Source organism: Cimex lectularius, unplaced genomic scaffold (assembly GCF_000648675.2).
Source record: "Cimex lectularius strain Harlan isolate CLEC.00 unplaced genomic scaffold, Clec_2.1 scaffold260, whole genome shotgun sequence".
Lineage (NCBI taxonomy): Eukaryota > Metazoa > Arthropoda > Insecta > Hemiptera > Cimicidae > Cimex > Cimex lectularius.
Genome location: NW_019392831.1, coordinates 436,703 through 457,877, shown reverse-complemented (window position 1 = coordinate 457,877; position 21,175 = coordinate 436,703). Strand labels below are relative to the sequence as shown.

Sequence of the window (21,175 nt, the reverse complement as noted above, 5' to 3'; positions counted from 1 at the left end):
AATTTAAGTATAATTAAATGGAACAAAAAAGAGGGAGGGCTTTGTTTTTGTTGAAACCTGTCTCGAAACACAGATCGCATCTGAAAGAAGTGAGTAATGGTCTGATAGAAACAGTTGATGGGAATAAACGCTAGCACATTTATCAAATGTGGATAATGATAAAAGAGATTTTATCATTTGTGTGCCTGCCAAATCTCGCTGTTTGTTCTTCTGTTTGGTCGGGGGCTGTTGAGCCTAGGCTTTGAATCACGAACGCAAATACGCGGCATATTGTTAATCGTTTCTAAAACAGTTCATGTCAAACTTTGAATTCAATTGAATTGAGTCCTTTTAAAGGTTACAACTTAAAAGAAAATATTTTCTATGAACACTAGAAGACATGTAAAATATTTAAATTGTTTCTGCCATAGTCTTTATTTAAGTTTTTTTTAAATGTTTTGTTAGCGTTATCAAATAGGATTTGTCCTGTGATAGGAAGACCAGTCGAGTTTAAGCCTGGAAAAGGACAAATATTGATTTTTGAAACCCTGTCCCACTTGGATAAAGTTTTTTCCTTACTTTTTAAATAGTTCTTGTTTATGTTGCGAAGGTTAGTTTCGTTTATTTTCCTAATCCAACCCTCATTACATTTTGAGTAATTTTAACCAATACGCTTTTCTTACCAACTTTATTGAATATGAATACAATACAATATAATTTACAGGAAAATTTGAATACCCTTGAAAACACAAAATATACCACAAAATAAAATGTTTCGCATCAAGTTGAACGTAAACAGGGGTTCAAATATTTATCTATGCATACGTAAATATTAGAGTTGATACATTAAAAATTAAAGAAAATGAAATTACTTATATAAATAGTATACAAAAGTACAATCTACAGTTAAAATGATAAAATCATACTGTTTTTCGACTTACAAAGTGTAAACAAAAGATCAAACAAATGCTGGCCAAATCAAAATTTAAAAAATAAGAAGATAAAAAAGGACTGCTGATTAAAACGTACATTATTTTCTGGGGGAGGGGGGTCTTCAAAGGAAATGTTGTGATTGGAGCTTTAAAAAAACAAGGATAATTGAAACTCACTCTGTTTTATAACATTCTACAGATAAAATCATTAAATCGTACTACTGGTTTTTAAGTTATATGCAAGGTGTAAAGAAATCGTCACACTGAAAAATAACTGACATGCTTAAAACTATTTCGGACTCTCCAGATAAAATTCTAGAACTTGCAAAAACCATTCATCCAGCTTAATTATTGAAAAGAGAGCACGATGGAAAGCTAAAACGAAAGAACAAAAGCCGAGAGCTCTTCTGTGATATTCAGATGGCTCAAAGATGGGAAACGCTGTGAACATGGGCATAAAGGAGCATAAATAAAAACACCACATGGTCCTTGGCTCCGTCACTACTATGTTGAGTATTGGACATTCTTCCGGGTTAGGGATGAGCCTCTCCGTTCACTTGAGATCAATAACAAACATGTCAAGGATACATTTATAACAGATACTATCAGATAGTATCACCTCCGACTGCTTTCCAAGCCTATAAGGTCAACTCAAAGTTCTGGCACTGCCTAATACGTTTATAAAGTTGGGAGCTCCAAACAGTTTGACGCTAATATGGATTCCATGCTTATGAGGAAAATTCAAACAAGGATAGGACCCAGTACAGATCCCTGAGGTATTCCATGATGGTAGTTAATGTGGTACCATTTCTTACGCACCGACGTAACTTTGTCGAATAATAGTGGATCACTGTAAAGGAATATGATCCTCAAGTCTTCAATTGATATCTGGTGACCTAGCTTAATAATAATGATAATAATAATAATAAGTTTATTGCACAAGAAGAAAAAAAAATTACATATAATTCACACAAGAAAATAAACTTAATACGGCAAGGTAACCGTCTGCCGGAGCTTGGATTAATTATTGACTAATCCTGTAGAATAAACATACAAATGCATTAAACTAAATCTATGCTAAGAGTAATATCTATAACAAAATACTAAATCAAAAGGACACAAAACTGAGAAGTAAAAATCAATGAGCGGAGCTGAGACCGGAGAAACAGAAACACTAAATATCATGGGAAGAGCGTGGGCAAAGAGATGGACAGCAAAAGGGGAAAAGAAAAGAGAATTACTAATTAAATTCGTTTACTATTAGCCTTCGATAGGCCCAGGCCGCTTTAGCATAATTTACCAAATTTGTCCAATCTGGTCCGTTGAGCAATGTGATATGGTTTTTTCGCCGAACGCAGAAAAACGATAGGGGGACAGAATGGGGCATTCTGCGACAAAATGGTATATGTCTTCCTTTACCCGGTAATTGCATAACTCACCCTCCTGTTGGCTGAGGAGATAATACGGCTTATGCCGTAGGTTCAGCAATTCTCCCCTCAGTTTTAGGATCCAACGTATGTCTGTAATTTTCTTATTTGGCTTTTGGTCCCCAACCAAGCTGGCACATCTGACTCCGTGATCCAGCAACCTATATATACGGTATCGACAGGAAGCCTGCACTCTCTATGTTGCTCACCATAAAACTATCTTTCAGTCGACTAATAATTGAGTGCAGTTGAAGAGAGAGAGCCTTACTCTCGGGTTGCAAAGAGAACAAACCTACTCCTACCCTGTCCGCCACTCTCCCCCAGTCAGCAGCCCAAGATATCCCCAGCCTGATGATCTCTTCAGTCACCATTCGGGGGAACCTGGAGTGGTCCATTCGGAGCACCTTAACCAAATAACGACCACTCAGAGTCAACGTGAATAGAAAGATTGGGTGAAGGCTGGTTTCAATGTGCAGTATGTAAATTGGAGTGTAGTTTGGAAGACTGAACAGTTTTCATATGAAGAACCACAGCACCCTCTCCACCTCCACGAATTCCTCTGATCCCCATACTTGTGCAGCATAACACAGAATTGAGCGTGAGACCGCGTTAAAGATATGCAGTTTAGCCTTTAGCGGGATCTGGGGCTGCATCATTGCTCCTCGCCAAACAGAATTAAGGCCAAACTTGGCCGTGGTGATCTAGCTTATTAACTGCCTTAGTTATATGCAAAAATAGACCTGCTACCTTTTTGTCAGCATTCATATCGCGATACACTTTCGATATAAAAATATAAAGTCCTTTTTCTCTTTAAAACTCAAATGGCTTACATTTATATTAAACGTTTTATTTTAATCATATCCATTATATTATTTTTTGTTTCTCCTCGGAATCCAAATATATACCAGTTTTTTTATAAGCAAAACGGACGTTTGAACCATTTAATTTAAGGAAATAGGTTTTTCCAGAATGAAACATTAGTGTACGTGTGAGTACCGTTTCACCAGTTGAATTCGTACCAGTTGTTGAGTTAAATCTACTAACTCAATTTCACTCTTGTTAAATTGAGGTTTGCACGAGTTTCAAATTGAAAACTCGTCAAACGGAGTAGGAAAACGAAATAAGTGAGGGTCAGGAAGAAATTATTAGAGCTAGGAATGTTTGCGAGTAACACACTTGATTGAATAAACCCAATATATCGAATTGTCGTGCAAATGAAGCGGTCCACGGTTTCATTGGTTGTCAGATTAGATAGGTTGACCGAGTGAGAGAACGACGGTGAGGGGGGAATTGGTGTTAACTGGAAGGGAGCTGTATAAAAAACGCCTCCTAGTTATTCCACTGCCTTTAATTGCTAGCCCCAGGAATTCGTAAATTTGTAATCCGCTATCTCCCGATTGGTCTCCGGTTTCTCCAATTTAATCTCAACGATAACCCTTCCAATGGATTTAAGCAACAATTGGATTACTTTTACCCTCAGCAGCCAGGTCTGGATTGTTTCCTTCAACATACGGCCTAAATAAAATAAAGGACATTTTATCATTTGGAGAACGAAGATTTAAAAAACAGGATGTGCATGTCAATGTTTATCATCCGTAATAAATCCGACGTCATATGTGGTAGAAAATTTGACTAAATCTATATGAACTCATTTCTGAGGGGTTTTTTTTACGACGGTTTGGAACAGCAGAGATCATATCAACCTCGGGTGCCAGTGTTTTGAAAAAATACCCATGTTTTGTATGTTGAGTTCAAATGCAGGGCCGCTGGATTCGAACCCGGAACCTTTACCTTAAATTGACGAGCGCCGTCCCAACGCCCCTGAAGCTAAATTTATTAAATTGGGCATTCTCAACACGACACACAAGAATGGCACAATTACGCAGAAAACAAACACTTCGAGCCCAGAAGATGATCTCAATAAAGATCGAAACGTTGGCACGGTTTCCGAATAATTAATAAATTAAATTAAATTTCGATTCTTAATGAATTTTACAGGCAATGAATTATTTATTTTAATCAAATCCATTTCGGTTTCACAATTTACTTTAATAATTTGACAATTAATAATTTTACTGACGTAAAATCTTTGAAGCGAACAGAAATAACTAAAATCGTGAGTCTCAGGAGTTACGACCAGTTGGCGAGTTTTCCCCAGGTTTTTATCAAAAATGTTCTTCAAACTTTAACAGAAAGATCATTTGAACCTGTCAAATGAAACCATTTATTTTATTGCTCTTTATCCCCCTTCCCACGACGTCGATAGTGAAACTTAGTTGGAAGAGAAGTTGTAAATTGCTGTGGGCTTGTGGACTGTCGCGAGGGGCGGAAGTATCGGAACCATTACTTCGACCGCAACCCAGGCTTGCCGAGTTAAAAACTTGGGACAGACAGACTCCACCAGTTAATGGTCCAACTTGGGTTATTCATTAAAACAATAGGCGAGTTTCTGTAATGTTTATTTACAGATACGAACGATTATAGTTATGGTCTATGTTGAAAGTCTGAAGGAAAAGAAAGGGGTAAGAACGCTCAAATGAAATACCGTTCAGTTCTTATTTCATAAACTTTGAAACGTCAACAAAATAAATATTTTTACTGGAAATCTTCCAAACAGTGGTTTATAAACAACTTTGTTTATTAATAACAGCAAGAAAAAGTCTACAGTGCCTGGATATGCCAACTATGTAAATTTTTCGTTGGATTATATAACATGATGATTGTTTTAAATGAACGTTTGTTATATCTAGGACGTCATTTTTTCCAGATAAACCTGTTTTAAATCCTCTATGTTATTCTTATTTATTAAAAATTAAATTGCAGCCTTGGAGGTACGAGTAGGTTTTACCACCTGTAAAATAACATTGCACTCGCTAACCTTCTATCTCGGCCTCTGGAATTATTTTCCTCCAATGTTTACAGAGCCGAATCTCTTTTAAATCCGGTTTTGTTTTGAAGAAACCAATTAATTTGAGGTCTCAGTGTTTATATTTTCTGTAAAGTTCCATTATCTTCGAGTTGTTAGTCCGAGAAAACAATGAAGGACGGAACCAAAAGTGAAAATATAGCTCGTACGAGCATGTTAAGACGTGCCGTTTTTTGTAAACCTGTAGACGCCGGTTACCCATCGCCAACAATCTTCTGACCTTTTGCTTAATTATAAAAATAACAATTTTGTTTCTGTACGTTTGTTTAGAGCAATGTTTCTCCTAGTTACTAGGGTGTTTGTCTACTTAACAAGAACGCAGCACTTAATGGTAAATGTGCACAATTAAGTCTCCTCCGTACTTACTGTTCGTACTTGTGTAGTCTACAACTTCATTTTCAGGAGTAGAATTTTTATACCTTCAAACAGTTCCATACATTTTTATTTTCTTAAGTTTTCCTCAATGCTATCTTCCATATACCATGAGACATAAAAATATATGAGTTTCTTCAATGTATAGCTAATAAATAATATACGTTTTTCCTCAAGTACAAATTCTGCCTTATATATTTGATTAACAGCTTTCGGGTGTAATTGAACACTCTTAAATTATTGATTGATTTTTTTTTTTTAATTGGGACACTTTTACCCTTTAACACCATATTTCGTAGAATGGTTCGATAAACTCACTATTTTTCGTGGTCCGCTTGACCAATTAATATCAAGCAATTAATTAAGGTTTTAAGTTGAGATAAAAAGTCAGTGTCACGAGCGGGATTCGAATCCACGACCTTCGGCTTGATACGCCGCTACTGTGCCACTTGAGCTATCGTGACTTTGATCCCCCCGGGCATTAACTTCCCACCTCAACCACACCTTTTTGAATTTTCCCTCCTTTTTGCCATTTTTATCTCAACTGAAAACCTTAATTAATTGATTGATATTAATTGGTCAAGCGGACCACGAAAAATAGTGAATTTAATGAATTAAAATGAAGTATACTTCACTAAAGCTCTCCGTGGCCATTTCATTTGTAGCCGAGAATCAAATAGATTTGAAAAATGACAAAAAGAAGGGAAAATTCAAAAAGGTGTGGTTGAGATGGGAAGTTAGTGTGCGAGTGGATCGAGGTCACGATAGTTCAAGTGGTAGAGCAGCGGCATATCAAGCCGAAGGTCGTGGGTTCGAATCCCGCTCGTGACACTCACTTTCTTATCTCAACTTAAAACCTTAATTAAATGGTTTGATAAACGTTAATGCGGAATTGTTTAATTAAATAGTTAAAAAGGTTAAAAAAGACAATAAATTTTTGTGAAGGTTCAGTGACGATTGCGAAGTACTAATAGCGTGTTTAACAAGATACAGACTTCTAACTAAATATACAGATAAAAATATACAGGATATCAACCGTCATTATGTCCCCGTTGGTTTACTCAAAAACTACATAACTTAAAAATAAAAACTCAATAGTTTTTTAAGCATAAAATCGTAATTTTCCCAATGTTTCGGCCCTTTGTAGGCCCTGGATTAAGATAAAAAATGTTCTGAAATCATGAAAGCATCGGCTAAGTGGCTAAGTATAACGCTTTATGTATAAAGGAACGGTCGAATCAATGGCAGTTGTAGTTTAAGAATATGTCAATATTTTAGTTTCAGAAAATAAAGAAAATTATTATGATTCCTTGTAACAATGGCGAGCCTTTATCAATTAAAATCGGAAAAATACTCACATCAAAAATGGAAGGCAAAAGCCACAGATTCTGTAATTTTTAGTTTATAATATCTATAACAAACGTTCAAGTGAATGCAATCTTCCTTATAATTTTTATTTTAAAGTTTATTTGGCGATGCAAGTCAAAAAATATTAGTCTTCATCCCTTCTTTTTCGTTCTTGCCCACAAACCCCTAGGAGCCGAGATTATTTTAAAAAAGAACGTAATTAATTTTTTCAATATGCTTTCATGCCTTTATTGTGCATGCATTTCAAATTCTTTTTAACCTAGGATAGAAAAATAATAAGCAGGATCATATTAAGATTACATATTTAAAAAGTTGCACCATTAAATATATAAAAACCAAAAGACGTTTTAGTATAGTAGGTCAAACAAGCATTTTTTTTTAACAATCTGGATTCATTTTACCCACCTTTTAACACACTTGAATATTAATTGCATCGCAACAAAAGCATATAAATTTATGGACTGAATTCGCCGGGGGCATTTTTTTCTCTCCGGTGTCCGGTGTTCCACTTAAAAATTCTACCTCTTCTGAATTTTACCCAAATCCAACGTTATTACAACCGTTCGAAAGCTGAATTTCTCTTCTTTCAGTCTGTATCGACGAGTGTTTGATTGATAATCGTAATTTATTAGAAATGAGAAAAATAAGAAAGAAATAATCAGAAACTCCCAAAATATAAAAACTCTCGCTTATAATAGCATAAAAATGGTTGTTAATATAAGTTCAATGAAAGAAGTGCAGCTTCCCAAAGGCGTAGTAAGATTCAGTTATTAGAGCCCAGAGAAGTTCTGTATTTTAAGTGGAACACAGGATGTCGGGAAAAATACACCTGCTGATTCATCAAGCAATTTATTTTTTATTTATTTATTGCTATGTAAATTCGTATGTAGGATGCTTAAAATAAATCCGAATTTTGTGTTCCGAAAAAATATTTTTCTGGCCTACTTTTCTGAAAGTCTTAGCTTGCCCGCCCTAATTTTTTTAAGATAGACTAAGAACTAAATCTGGCTCGGATAAAATATTCTAAACGTTTTACAATACGAAAACTGCATTCCGGTTGATGTGGTAAGCATGGTAAAGCCAGTTTACTTTAGCAGATTCACACAGCGTGTTAAACCGAGACTTGATTAACGCCCTGTATAACTGAAACCCAGTTAATCCCTGTTAATGAAATTTACACCAGCCCGTTTCCGTTTCCCCGTACTTGCAACCGTCCTTAATGAACCGGCTTTTCCTTAAATTGTTATCGAACATTTGTCGATAAACTGTTGAAACATCGCTTTACGATTTTTCAGGGAGGACTGAGATGATAAGGCTGCTCGGCTCTGTGAGAGAGACCCCGCTGGCGAGTTCAACTTGCAGAGAAGCGAAGGGGATGTGGGCCCCGTGCACGTGTAGGCTCGAAACCTGCATTGGATGGTACCCTTGCGGTCTCAAGTACTGCCGTTCCAAAGACGGCTCTTCTTACAGGTGTGGTATCAGGACCTGCCGAAAGTGCCATCTCTATTCTTATTATGTGCGTCAAAAACAACTCTGCCTTTGGGACGAATGACAGGTAAAGAAAGTACTTTTTTAGATACCGAACTGACCACTTTAAATGGTAGTTTTTCTAAGATTCTAACATAACTAGTTGAAAGATGGAACTTCACTTGGAAAACTTTCAATGACTCTTGTATGCAGACTTTCTATTTATGAATTTCAGAATGAATATACCTTGGATAATGGAAGGGTATGTTGGTAGTAAGCTTTTTACGCTACTAAGGTTAATTTTTACTCGAGGTAGCTTTATTAAAGTATAAGTTCTTTTAGGTAAATGGGGTGAAATTTATATGTTATTTTATAGTTTACTTTATTTAATCAACTGTATATTCTTTAAATTATTTTTTTATGTTTCACACTAACATATAAAATTCTAAATATAGCTAAAAATAATGATTTAATAAAAAGTTACCAATTACATAAATGTTCTTTATTGCAATAATTATATTGAAATTTATGATGTTTTCTAGTTATATATTATATCGAATTAAACATAAAAAAGTTTGTTTTCTTTAGTTTTGCTTTTCTCTAAAGAACACAATTTCTAAGAATACTTTCTTCTTCTTTCCCAATTTTATGTTAGAAATCTTGGCACTATTTTCTATTTCAATATTTTGATATTATTTTTTGTGAGGGTGTGTATTTTTTGCAAATCGACGAAGTACTACACCTATCATTTCCGTCGACGCCCTGCCCTCATCATCACCTTATACCAAGAAGAAAAAATTATTAATTACACATTACTCTTACTAGGTTAATTTTTCAGAGGTAGGCTAAACCAGGAATGTTTTAAAGTCATGCAAAAGTGTTAGCGGTAGCGCCGTTGATTTGCCGCATGGTTTCTGGATAATTTGTATTTTTAAAAATACTAATTAACGAAATCAATTGGGTACATGTATTTGTTTAATGAAAACTTCTCAGTAGAAATAAACAAACAAAAAATTTTTTTAAAAAGAAAATAGTAACGGCTTGTGAAGCATAGAAATCAGATGGAAGAAGCAACAAATCACCGTATGAAAAGTCGTCGGCTTGTGAAACGGAGAAAACCAGCTAGAAGAAGAAGCATCAAATCATCAAAAGATCAAATACGTCACTGACTAATGAACGACTAATATACAATAGAATTGTAAAACCGATGTACAATTATGGACTGGAAAATTTTGGGGGTTCTGCCAAGCGTACCAACATACAACGAATCCTAACATCCTAATCTTAAATTCCTGTAAAAATCCTAAATGGTTATGATGGTATCTACTGAGACCTTAATGACCTTAATGCACCCTTCGTACGCGACATAATCTTATCGAGATTTTGGAAGTTCCACAAATCACTCCCAGACTCATCCAACAGCTCTCATCCTGCCGAATCCTCTCAAACCCTCCCTAAGAAAGAGGTGCTAGCCCAGAGATCTAAATTTAAATTTTTGTTTCTTTCACTCTTGTTCATTACTTGTGATGCATAATTGTCGAGTTGAAATATTCAATACAGTTCAAAAATAAAAAAATAAATAACCACTGGTATTTTGGAATCGGAATTGGTTAATTTTTGTCTATATCTTGTTTTATAAATGATTCTTGAATTATATTTGTATATATCGTTTAAAAGGCTCTAGGTTTATGCGATTCCCCTTGATATTTCTTTTGGCCTTCGAAATATATTTTCGGATTTTTCTAAATACATAATTTTAAAACGAATGTTATCACTGGGTTAACAAATGCACATAAGAGAAGAAAAATTGAATGAATTTATGCGAGCTGAATTATAATAGAGAGGATTTAGAAAAATGGAGATTCCAGTCAGTTTTCTATGGAAAAGGAAAATTTAATATAATACTTCCAGAATAAAAACCTCCAAGAAGATAACCACGAAATCCTAGAACACTTCCTGCGAATACTTCCAAGGATAAAATTTTTGAAAATCTCGATTCCGGGAAACAGCGCCTTCAAAATATAACTAACTATATAACATAATAATAATTAGATGGACGATTTTTAATTTCTAACATTCCTACTTGGTGTTGCTGTGAAAATGTTTGTTTTTTTCAATTATTATTGTATTTTCTCGGAATATCGAACTGATTAAACATCCGCATTTATTTTCTCTGGTTTGCATTTAATTTCAGTACATTTAAAAGCCGTGGGCTTGGATTATCTAATTGAATATATTATATAATTTTTCCATGTTTTCAGTTGCCAGATCAAACTTCGCCGCTTGCTGAACAAAGCCCAATCTAAGGGGAAAAGCAGGGCGTGGCGATGAAATAAGTTAAGTCTGATCGAGATGAACATAAAAAAGAATGGATCTCAGCTTTCCACCGCCAAACATCTTTTAAATAATATTATTTTATTTATTTAATTATTTTTATAAATAAGAATAGTTGTTTAAATGGGAACATTATTTTTATAGTTTTTAGCCTATATGTTAATGTTACTTTGCAATTAACTTAAGTAATAAACACAGTTGAATTTTGAGAAATATCTGTTGTAGTTTATTTGCGTATTAAATTCGTTATATACTTTGTATTGTTGTAAATTTATAATTTTATTTCAAATACTGGAACAATAACTATAATAAGACTCAGGTGGAAATACATTTCTTTTCTGTATATACTTTTTGGAAGTACCAATAAACCTCTAAGTTTACATATACGCTTTCATTTATTTTTATAAGAATATGTTTTTACTACTGTGAATTCTTTTACTGTATAAATCGAACAGAAACAATTAAAATAAGGAATCAAATTTTGTGTTTTTTTAATTACGTCAAAATTATGTACCAAAATGATTCGTATTAGGAGGTAAGAAACAACGAAGGCCAGTGTTTTCTGGTTGACTGTATTTTTATATTTAATAATACCTTGATTTGTTTGGATGTCCATATATAAAATAAGGAAGGTTTTCCACTTTAACATAAATAACACATTTTATCAACATCCCAACTATAAAATTTACTTTAAATATGTACCAGTTAATGTTATATAGTATGGTGTACACTATGAAATGAATGTGAATCAAGAAACGTTGCCAGTTTGAAGTCTTAAAACATTCATGTTTTGATATTTTCCTACTTGAGATCTATCAAGGACTCTACTCCTATCCTGAGATCTTATTGTATTTTCCCTCTGATTTCAAGACAAAGTTCTTTCATTCAAAATCGATCATAGTGGTATAGGACGATACTAATGCATATTTAAAGTATAAAAAATAAATTTTATATTTGCAACGTTGGTAAAACGTGCTATTTATGTCAAAGTGAAAAACCTTCCCTATTTTGTATTTTTATATACAATTACTATTAAAAATACAATGTAAAAAAATATATGCCTTCCTTAATTATATCTCTGAGTTTCTCTTTTAAAACCTGAACCCAAGTGCATTCTTGTCAAGTAAAACCTATCCTTCAGAAGAGGATTCCACCTACCACATTGGTTGGGTGTCGCTTGAATCGAACTGGTTTACAATACTTTCTTTATATCATTCGCATTTAAAAATTCAATGGATATGCCGGGATTCAAGGACCATTCCAGTGCCCTAACTCCCCGGCCACCACAGTTTTCAGTGTATTCCTTGTAGACCTGTTTTAAAAAATGAAATTCATTTCAGTGTCTTAATTTTTCTTTAGTTTATTAGTATTTATGTTAATAAGCAAAATAATTTTGTGCTTTAAAACAGTTGAAAAATTATTACTAAATAACTCGAAATACGTTAAATGTCTAAATGCGGGGGGAACATTTTCTTCACCGAGAGAAATTATAAAAAGTTGGATTTTTCTTATTCATAAAGTTTCCCCGATAAAATTAAGATTATTATAAAATAGTAAAGAGTATGCTGCGACCAAATTATATTTATGAATGTCTCAGTAATTCAAACAAATATGATATATTTGTATTTTCTCTGCTCGAACACATCCACCACTGAAGATGGCGATCAGACCAACCCAGCAAGGATAGGAGCTAACCTCCCGATTTAAAATAATATAATAGTTACGGTTGTTCTTTAACATGGTCTTGTTTTGACTGTTCATTTCATCCAAACTATCGCAAAAATTAGTCATTTTAAATCAATTTTTTAAATAAAGTGAAGTAGAAGTGTTACAATTTAAAATAGTAAATTCACTAATTTCGTAGTCCGTTTGATCAATTAATATATTACAATTAATTAAGGTTTTTAGTTGAGATAAAAAAGTCAATGGCACGAGCGGGATTCGAACCCACGATCTTCGGCTAGATACGCCGCTGCTCTACCACTTGAGCTATCGTGACCTCGATCCACTCGGACACCAACTTCCCATCTCAACCCCACCAGGTCGAATCCCGCTCGTGCCATTGACTTTTTTATCTCAACTAAAAACCTTAATTAATTAAAATAGTAAGTCAGCTGATTGTTACACTTTTTTGTATAGTCCTTTTGTTACTTCTTTTACTTATCACCTAAAAAATTTCATTTTAGAAATTAGCAGCGGTTTTATTGTTATAAATTGAACAGTAAATCAATAGAAAAAAAATCTTTGTCGAATAACTTTAATAAAGAAGTCATGACATGGCGAGAGACAGTAGAGACAGATTCGAAGTTTTCACCCTCCTTTTGCCGAAATTTGTTAACCAAATGTAAGCATTAGTGACCGCGTACTAGAATTTACGAGCACTTTAGCGTAAAAGATATAAATGTATGGTGTTTAGTGACCGTTAGCCACGTGATGATTTCAATTAAGTTGGCATGATAAAGAAATTTTTTTTCTAAAACCTACGTCACACCAGACCGCACCTCACGATCTCCAAAAGATATAAAGCTGGTTATATCTAAAGAAATAGGGCAAAACATTAAAACCATACTGGCTAAAGATCCCAGTGTATCTTATCACTGGAGAAATAAACAAATATAAAAAAATACGGCAAAATATGGTTAGTTAAACTGACGTACCTATTCATACTGCAATCAGGCTACAATATGTTTCCAGTATCTGAAAATTAGTAGAGGTCATCATGGTACCAAAGCCAAACTACCAAACGATTCTATCTTCATAAAGACTCATATCATTACTACCGAGAATCTCTACTCTTTAAAAAATTATGCTAAAAATAATTTTAAACAATTAATTTTGACCATTAATTTGGATTGTGATCAAAAGATAAGGTTTGCTAATGAACCTAATACAACTATTGTAGATTAAAATGATTCGTTACGGCCTTGCGCACCAACATTGATTAGCCTATTGTTCAATCTATTATTATTATTGATTACTTACCACATTCGTTCCAGAACGACCTGTAACCCCCGCTTAAGACGCTTGTTGTGTAGGTTGTAGGGGTATTTTTATTGTCGAGTCCGGTATCTCAGGCCTTTAATATCGTATTTTCAATGTTTCTTAGGAGTCCGTATTTCGGTTTGACCTTTTGAAGATTTTTTACAATTATAAAAGAAAAAATTACGTATTTTCGTTAAGCTTAAGTCTGTTTACCTGATCCAAAGGTTCGTTAAGGACTCCCGTTTGTGTCCTTAAGCCCTTGGCTTTTTTCCCAGCTGTATGAATCTCGGCATGCATATGCTTTCACACCAACAGAGGATATGTTCCACTTTTTTTGGTGATCACTGCCCAGGCTTGTGCCTGCTGATTCGATTCTATATGCCAGTCAGCAGCCTTACTAAAATTCTAGCCCTAAAAAGTCCTAGGTGTTTCGTTAGTTTCTGCGTGGACAAAATTCAGGTAAAGAAAAGGATGTTTCTTAAATGAACACTAAAAAACAATCGTAACTTTTGTACAGATTGAGATAAAACCATGGGTTTTACGGCATTCTACTCCAATTTAGATACTGTCACCAAATTTATTTTCAACACGACCAGCTGACACTGTATATATCATTTTAGAATGATTAGTTGGTTTAAGTAGAGCAGTTTTCATTTTTAAAAATATTTACTATAAGACGTTCTAAATGGCAAGAATGCGTTAAATATTTATAGTATTAAGTACACATAATCGACTATAATTAATACACAATTAATTATACGACACGACACGCAAGAATGGCACAATTACACAGAAGACAAACACTTTGAGCCCTGAAGATGATCTCAATAAAGTTCGAAACGTTGGCACGATAAAGAAAATGTTTTTCTGAAATTTACATCACACCAGACCGCATCTCACGATTTCTAAATAAATATCGATTAACGGTCACTAATCACCACACATATAATTAATGATATACTGCTTATTAAATTACCTTTTTTAGAACTGTAAAAGAAATCTTAAAAAGATTTTAAACAATACTCAACCAAGTTTATTTTGTTTTATAATTAAGAGAATGGTAGAGAAAACTTGCTATGATTTTTAATTTGTTTTTTTCGTAGCTTATTGGAATGAAAAGCATGGGGTACGTGAGAAGCGTTCTATTCTCGTCGGGTTTGTCAGACCAAGATCAAAGGTTGTATTATGAAGATATTCAAACATGAAGGCCTAAAACTTATTTCCCTTCATTTTCCCTTGAGAACAACTGATTGAATCTTAATGAAACGCGCTGTCTAGGGTATGACAAAGTATTTTGTATTTTACCCCAGGCATGCGAGGAAAAACACAAATTATTTTATACTTTCCCCCCAGGCGTGCGAGGAAAAGAAATAAAAATAACTGTTTCAATTTAAAACCCGAAAACAAAAGGATTGCCGAAGTATACGAATTTTAAAAGTGACAATAAAATGGTCAATCTCATTGTTTTATGGTCGTGTTTGATCGATCTGATCTATCTGTCTTTTAGAAGAATTTGGACATTTCAGCATCTTCAGTGGATAGCTTGTGCGTGTAATTAAAGCGGGGAACACACCCAATGGTACCCGACGCAAATCCAAAGTCAATTTTCCATAAGTTTGTATTACCCCCGTGCACATCAGCCCGATGCCACGCAACTCTACCCTACTCTGGGCTATGCGATCCCACTGTCCAGATTTTCGTCGGGTAACATCGAGTACAGTCGAAGACAAAAAAACCGGACACTCATATTATTATTATTTTTATATTATTATTTATTATTATTACATGGTTTTGCTCATAAAATAACTAACAATTTATTTCATGGTTTTGCTCATAAAATTGAACTAACAATTTATTACATGAATTTGCTCATTAAGTTTAACTAAAATTTACTACACTATTTTGTTCATAACATTTTACTAACAGTTTATTTCATTGATTTGCTCATAAAATTTAACTAAGAATTTATTTCATGGTTTTGTACATAAAATTTAACAAGCAATTTCTTACATGGTTTTGCTCATAAAATGTAACTAACAATTTATTACATGGTTTTGTTCATAGAATTTAACTAACAAGTTGTAACATGGTTTTGCTCATAAAATGTAACTAACAATTTATTACATGGTTTTGCTCCTAAAATTTAACTAACAATTTATTTCATGGTTTTGCTCGTAAAATTTAACTAACAATTTATTACATGAATTTGCTCATAAATTTGACTAAAATTTATTACACTATTTTGTTCATAAAATTTCACTAACAATTTATTGCATGGTTTTGTTCTTAAAGTTTAACTAACAGTTTATTGCATGGCTTGGTTCAAAAAATTTAACTAACGATTTATTACATGTTTTGTTCATACAATTTAACTAACAATTTATTACACGACTTTGTTCCTTAAGTTAACTAACAATTTAGTCCGTAGTTTTGCTCATAAAATTACACCATTTTCGACGAGTAGCATCAGAACCGGACAGTCATCTTTTTTGTAGTTTATTTAGAAGTATGAATATGTAATTTTGTGGTTATGTTAATTATAACATGCTTATTTTAATGTAAACCAAATTTAAATTTGGTTGTAAATTTGTAATTGTATAAAGTGTTTGTATTGTTGTATTGTGTTACAACTTTGTAAAGTTGTAAATTGTAAATTTTAATGTAGATCAAAAATTCATCAGTATTTATAAGAATTATTCAATTAAGATGGTTATGCAGAAAATTTATCGAAACACCAGAATACTTTATTTAAAACAATTAAACTAACTCTGTAATACTTGGTAATGCTCATAAAATTTAAATAACAATTTATTACAAGGTTTTGCTCAAAATAGTTCATTAAGAACAAAAGAAGCGTAAGAACAAAGGAAAAAATAACACCCGTTCCACAAGTATTATTACACCAGGATAATCGGTTACGATACCAAGCAGAGATCAAAAATCTCATACCTGTAAGTATTTATCAATATACTTATATTAAAACGTAAAATTTTTCATAAAATCATTTTCAATATACTAATTACAAAATAAATGTTATTAAATAATAATGTAAGAAAAGAAACTAGTAAATAACAACTACTAAAGTACTAAATATATTCATTTAATTTATCTGATGGTAAGTTAGGTTGATTGTAATAATTTAAAGTTAACTTTACAACGAATCGACCTCTCCACATCAGACGGTATATTTGAGATCCAAGGTGCACCTTGTTGCCCAACTGCCAACAGTAATGGGCGGATAAAGTTGGGTTTTGGGTTCCGGTTCTATGGCACGGGGAGTGAGGCCGGAATAGTTGGCAGTTGTACAAGACAAATGTTACTCGGAGCACAACTATGTTGGGGATAGGGAGGTAGGTAGCAGGTATCTCTTGCAATATTAATGACCGCCGGTGCCTAATGCCTTCACAACTTGCCAGCCATTGTTCGCCGACAATTCCGACCCCCCTTTTGCAACTTATCGGTGAAGTGGTTCGCCGTGTACGAACATTCATTGTTTGTAAAAGGCTGTTTGCTGCTTGACACGCGTGACGCGATTGTGAGACGGAAGAAATATTTACAAAGGTCGGAAGATTAACGGGGGCTATTTTCATTTAGTAAATAGTGCAATTAGAACCAACGTACAATGCTAAACACGGAAATATACAGCATAAACAATGTTTTATTATATTTTTTTTATAATATCTAAAGAAAAACTTTAAACAATTTAATCTTAAGCCCGCTCAGCGAGTAATTTCTTCTTCACCTATTAAAATAATATTAAATAACCCCTATCAACTTTTTTCGATTCCACAAACTAAAAACATAGTTATTACAAATTAAGAAGAGAATCAATAACCTGATTGAGACGGTTCAATGGCTGCAGTTCAGAAAAACACGTCTCAAAAACAATGTGCAACAACACCTCACGAGTACCTCGAAACATAACTCACAAAAGTATACAGAATGTCAAATGAATACAATACTTCAGCAGATGATCCTACATGTCATGGGCTACAACGTCCCTATTATCCAAAGTCTGACTCTTAATTGTATTCGAAATACCTCACTTTTCAAATTACTTCAACCTTTAATAAATTTATTCCATAAAGCCCTTTGTATGTCATAAAATGTTAATCCTACTGAAAATTTGATTAGACCAATAGTAAAAGCATTGATACCTGTGAGATTTGTTTTATTAGCGTGATTATAAGCAAATAAAATACAAAATTACATAAAACATAAACTTTTACAGTTCCCGATACCTAAACCTTAAGTAAGATATTCTTGGTTATGTAAATACTAACAAATATGATGCTTGAAGAAAACTTGCCCTACTAATGAGCTATAAACACATGTACGTAACTAATATCTCAACGGTAAATTATCACCAAAATAAAATTAAAGTGCTACAAAATCGAGTTTTGGGTCACAGACGGTTAAAAAAATTAGTCAGTACGATTTTAAAACTTGTAATAAAATATAATTCAAGTAATAAAAGATAAACAAAAAAGACTCTTTGGTACAAAATTGAACACATAAAAATAAACAAAAAGCTTGAAAAATTAAATTAAGTGTGTGGTGATTAGTGACACCACAGTAATAGCACCACACTTTATGCCCTGAAGACGACCCAAATGAAGGTCGAAACGTCGGCACGATAAAGAAAATGTTTTTCTGAAACCTACATCACACCAGACCGCATCTCACGATTTCTGAATAATTAAATTAAGTGTTCCAAATGTACACCTGTTTAGCTTGCATTACCCGAGAAAATAAATAATCTATGTTCAACATTTAATTTAATCCATTATATTTAGTGGTATATTGGCCAAATTACTTCTTCCAATTAATTAATCTTTTTATGTAAGGTTTTGGTTGAAATGAAAAAGTTAGTGTCACGAGCGGGATTCGAACCCACGACCTTCGGCGCAATACGCCGCTGCTCTAACCACTTGAGCTATCGTGACTTCCACGAAAGCTGAAGTCACGATAGCTCAAGTGGTTAGAGCAGCGGCGTATTGCGCCGAAGGTCGTGGGTTCGAATCCCGCTCGTGACACTAGCTTTTTCATTTCAACCAAAACCTTACATAAAAATATGTAATTTAATCTTTTGACGCTTTCTGTTTTCGTTTCTTTTGTTCAAGATTGTACAGAAGTTATTTTTTATTCCTTTGCATTACTTGGATTATTTTATAATCGACGTTTCAAAATCTTAAGAACTACTTTAACAATTAAACGTTAATATTACGTTGGTATAACTGAACACCGAGATATTGTATATTATTTAGAGATATATTATATTATTTACGTACACGTGCTTACAGCTCATTAGTAGGGACAGGTTTTCTGTAAGTATGCACAAAGCCAAGCAAATTTTACCTAACCTTGCGTACTTGTAATGGCGTAAAATCTATACGGCATTGGGTTAGGTTAAAACAATAAATATTCAGTTTTCCACCGGTAGGAATAACGTTGGATTTGGATTAATTCGGGGGGAGTTAACAATTTAGATGTTTATTTTTTGTTTGTTAAAAAAATTCGTATTCAAGGGTGCTTAAAAAATATTTTTGTTGTTTGGGCTTACTGTACTGGAAACTTGGTTTATTTATGTTTATTTTCCTCGGAAACTCATATTTATCAATATTATTTAAATTACCTAAAATGTTTTCTTTATCGGCTCGTAGGTTCATTCAACGGCTTGCTTACTCGGCCCCGTGTATAACAGTTTTATAACTAGTTTCACAAAATAAGGTTCGCTAAAATTTCTACTCCCACGTTCGTAGCCTTCCCTTGTGTTCTTGTAACAAATAGAAATAGAAAACCACCTAATAACCAGAAATAAAAGCAATATTTGATTGTTAAATCCGAAAGTAGATAGTCCAGAGCAATTTTCCTCATTCTGATGAAAGTGTCGCCTGTAAAAATTAGAAATGGTATTACGCTAGATATTATCTGGTAACATGGTTCTCCCAATCTCCCTTGCAATCAGCAAATACTCTCCTTTTACAGTAAAACCTCTCGGGAATTCTTAAACGGAACCATTTCGTTCGTGTTTTCTTACTTAGCAAAAAAGTACCAATTTGTGTGCATTTTAATTTCAAACTATTTTATGATATTGAAAACTAGTCCTTTTTTTATATTTGGGACATTTCGAACTGCAGTGACTAAGTAAAATTCTTTGTTAAATTTACTTTTTTCTTTTCATAAAAAGTTTAATAATTGCGTCGTATCCAGAAATTCATAAAAAATCTATACATCTTAAAATTTGGTTCTCTGTTTTTAATGACATTATTTATTTATCTACAACTATATAATTATTATACACAACTAATTAATCTTTCTATGTAAGGTTATGGTTGAAATGAAAAAGTTAATGTCACGAGCGGGATTCGAACCCACGACCTGCGGCTCAATACGCCGCTGCTCTATCTAACCACTTGAGCTATCTTGAAAAAATTGTTTTTGATTTGTCAAATTTTTTAATATAATTTTTTGCAATTATTCATAATAAACTATCTATGACCCTTATCCATTATTATTTATTATATGTCCACTAAGCATTCCTTTGACCATTTTTATATTGTAGAAGAGATTGGTCTAACCCTTCCAAAATATTTATTTCTATTACCACTGTATATAGTGCTCAGTTATTTTGTTATTAAAGGTCAATTATTAACGTAAAATGATAATTGGTTTTGGAATCGTACTACTAGATGAAAAGAAAAATTTCGTTAGATCTTTATTGAATTGAATTAAATCAAACAAAAGGTTCAAGTTTGTCTGTGAAGTATAAAATAACGAAATACCCCCTTTAAATCTTGATTTAACTGTCGAGCAAGTCCTTCGGAAAGGAAGTTGTAAATGATTTCGGACTTATTAAATTGCTTCGGCCTAACAAGTGTTCCCTCTTCCAGAATAATCCCGCACCTCTTCACTGATCAAACCTTCTGTGAGTTTTCAGTCGCAAATAATATTAAGGATCGCCTATTTATTAAAAAAAGGTCCCAGATAGACATACCGAAAGCAAAAAAGTACAGTTTTTAAATGTTTTACAACGTAATTACTTTAATTACTCGTCGTGAAGGAGTCTTTTCGAATGTGCCACTCACTCACAGCTAAATTAAACCCAACTTCTTCAATTAACTGAAATTGTATAATTGTTCATTTCTATTCTGTCAATTAACATTTTGGGTAGAACATTCATGTAACAAAATTAATCTTGAAATCAAAAAGTTCAAAACATTATAGACAAACAATGTTCTGAACAATGGCACGGAGATCTACACAATTTATTAAATCAATTAAATCATATATAAATAGGTCATGTGTAAGTTGAAAAAACTATAGTTTTATTGTTCAAAAACAAATAATTTATTTTATGTGGGTTCATATGGTGATTAGCAATCGGT

The 21,175-nt window shown here is 33.3% G+C and overlaps 1 protein-coding gene across 1 annotated transcript in view; it reads left to right on the top strand.

Moving 5' to 3' along the window:
- The window catches only part of LOC106663930 (out at first protein), a 66,006-nt gene extending 54,819 nt beyond the window's left edge, over nucleotides 1-11,187 (top strand). The window contains exons 2-3 of the mRNA XM_024228530.1: nucleotides 8,300-8,559; nucleotides 10,733-11,187. Coding sequence (XP_024084298.1) covers nucleotides 8,300-8,556 — 257 coding nt within the window. The 3' untranslated portion in view covers nucleotides 8,557-8,559; nucleotides 10,733-11,187. The remainder of the gene's footprint in view (nucleotides 1-8,299; nucleotides 8,560-10,732) is intronic.
- The last annotated feature ends 9,988 nt before the right edge of the window (nucleotides 11,188-21,175 follow it).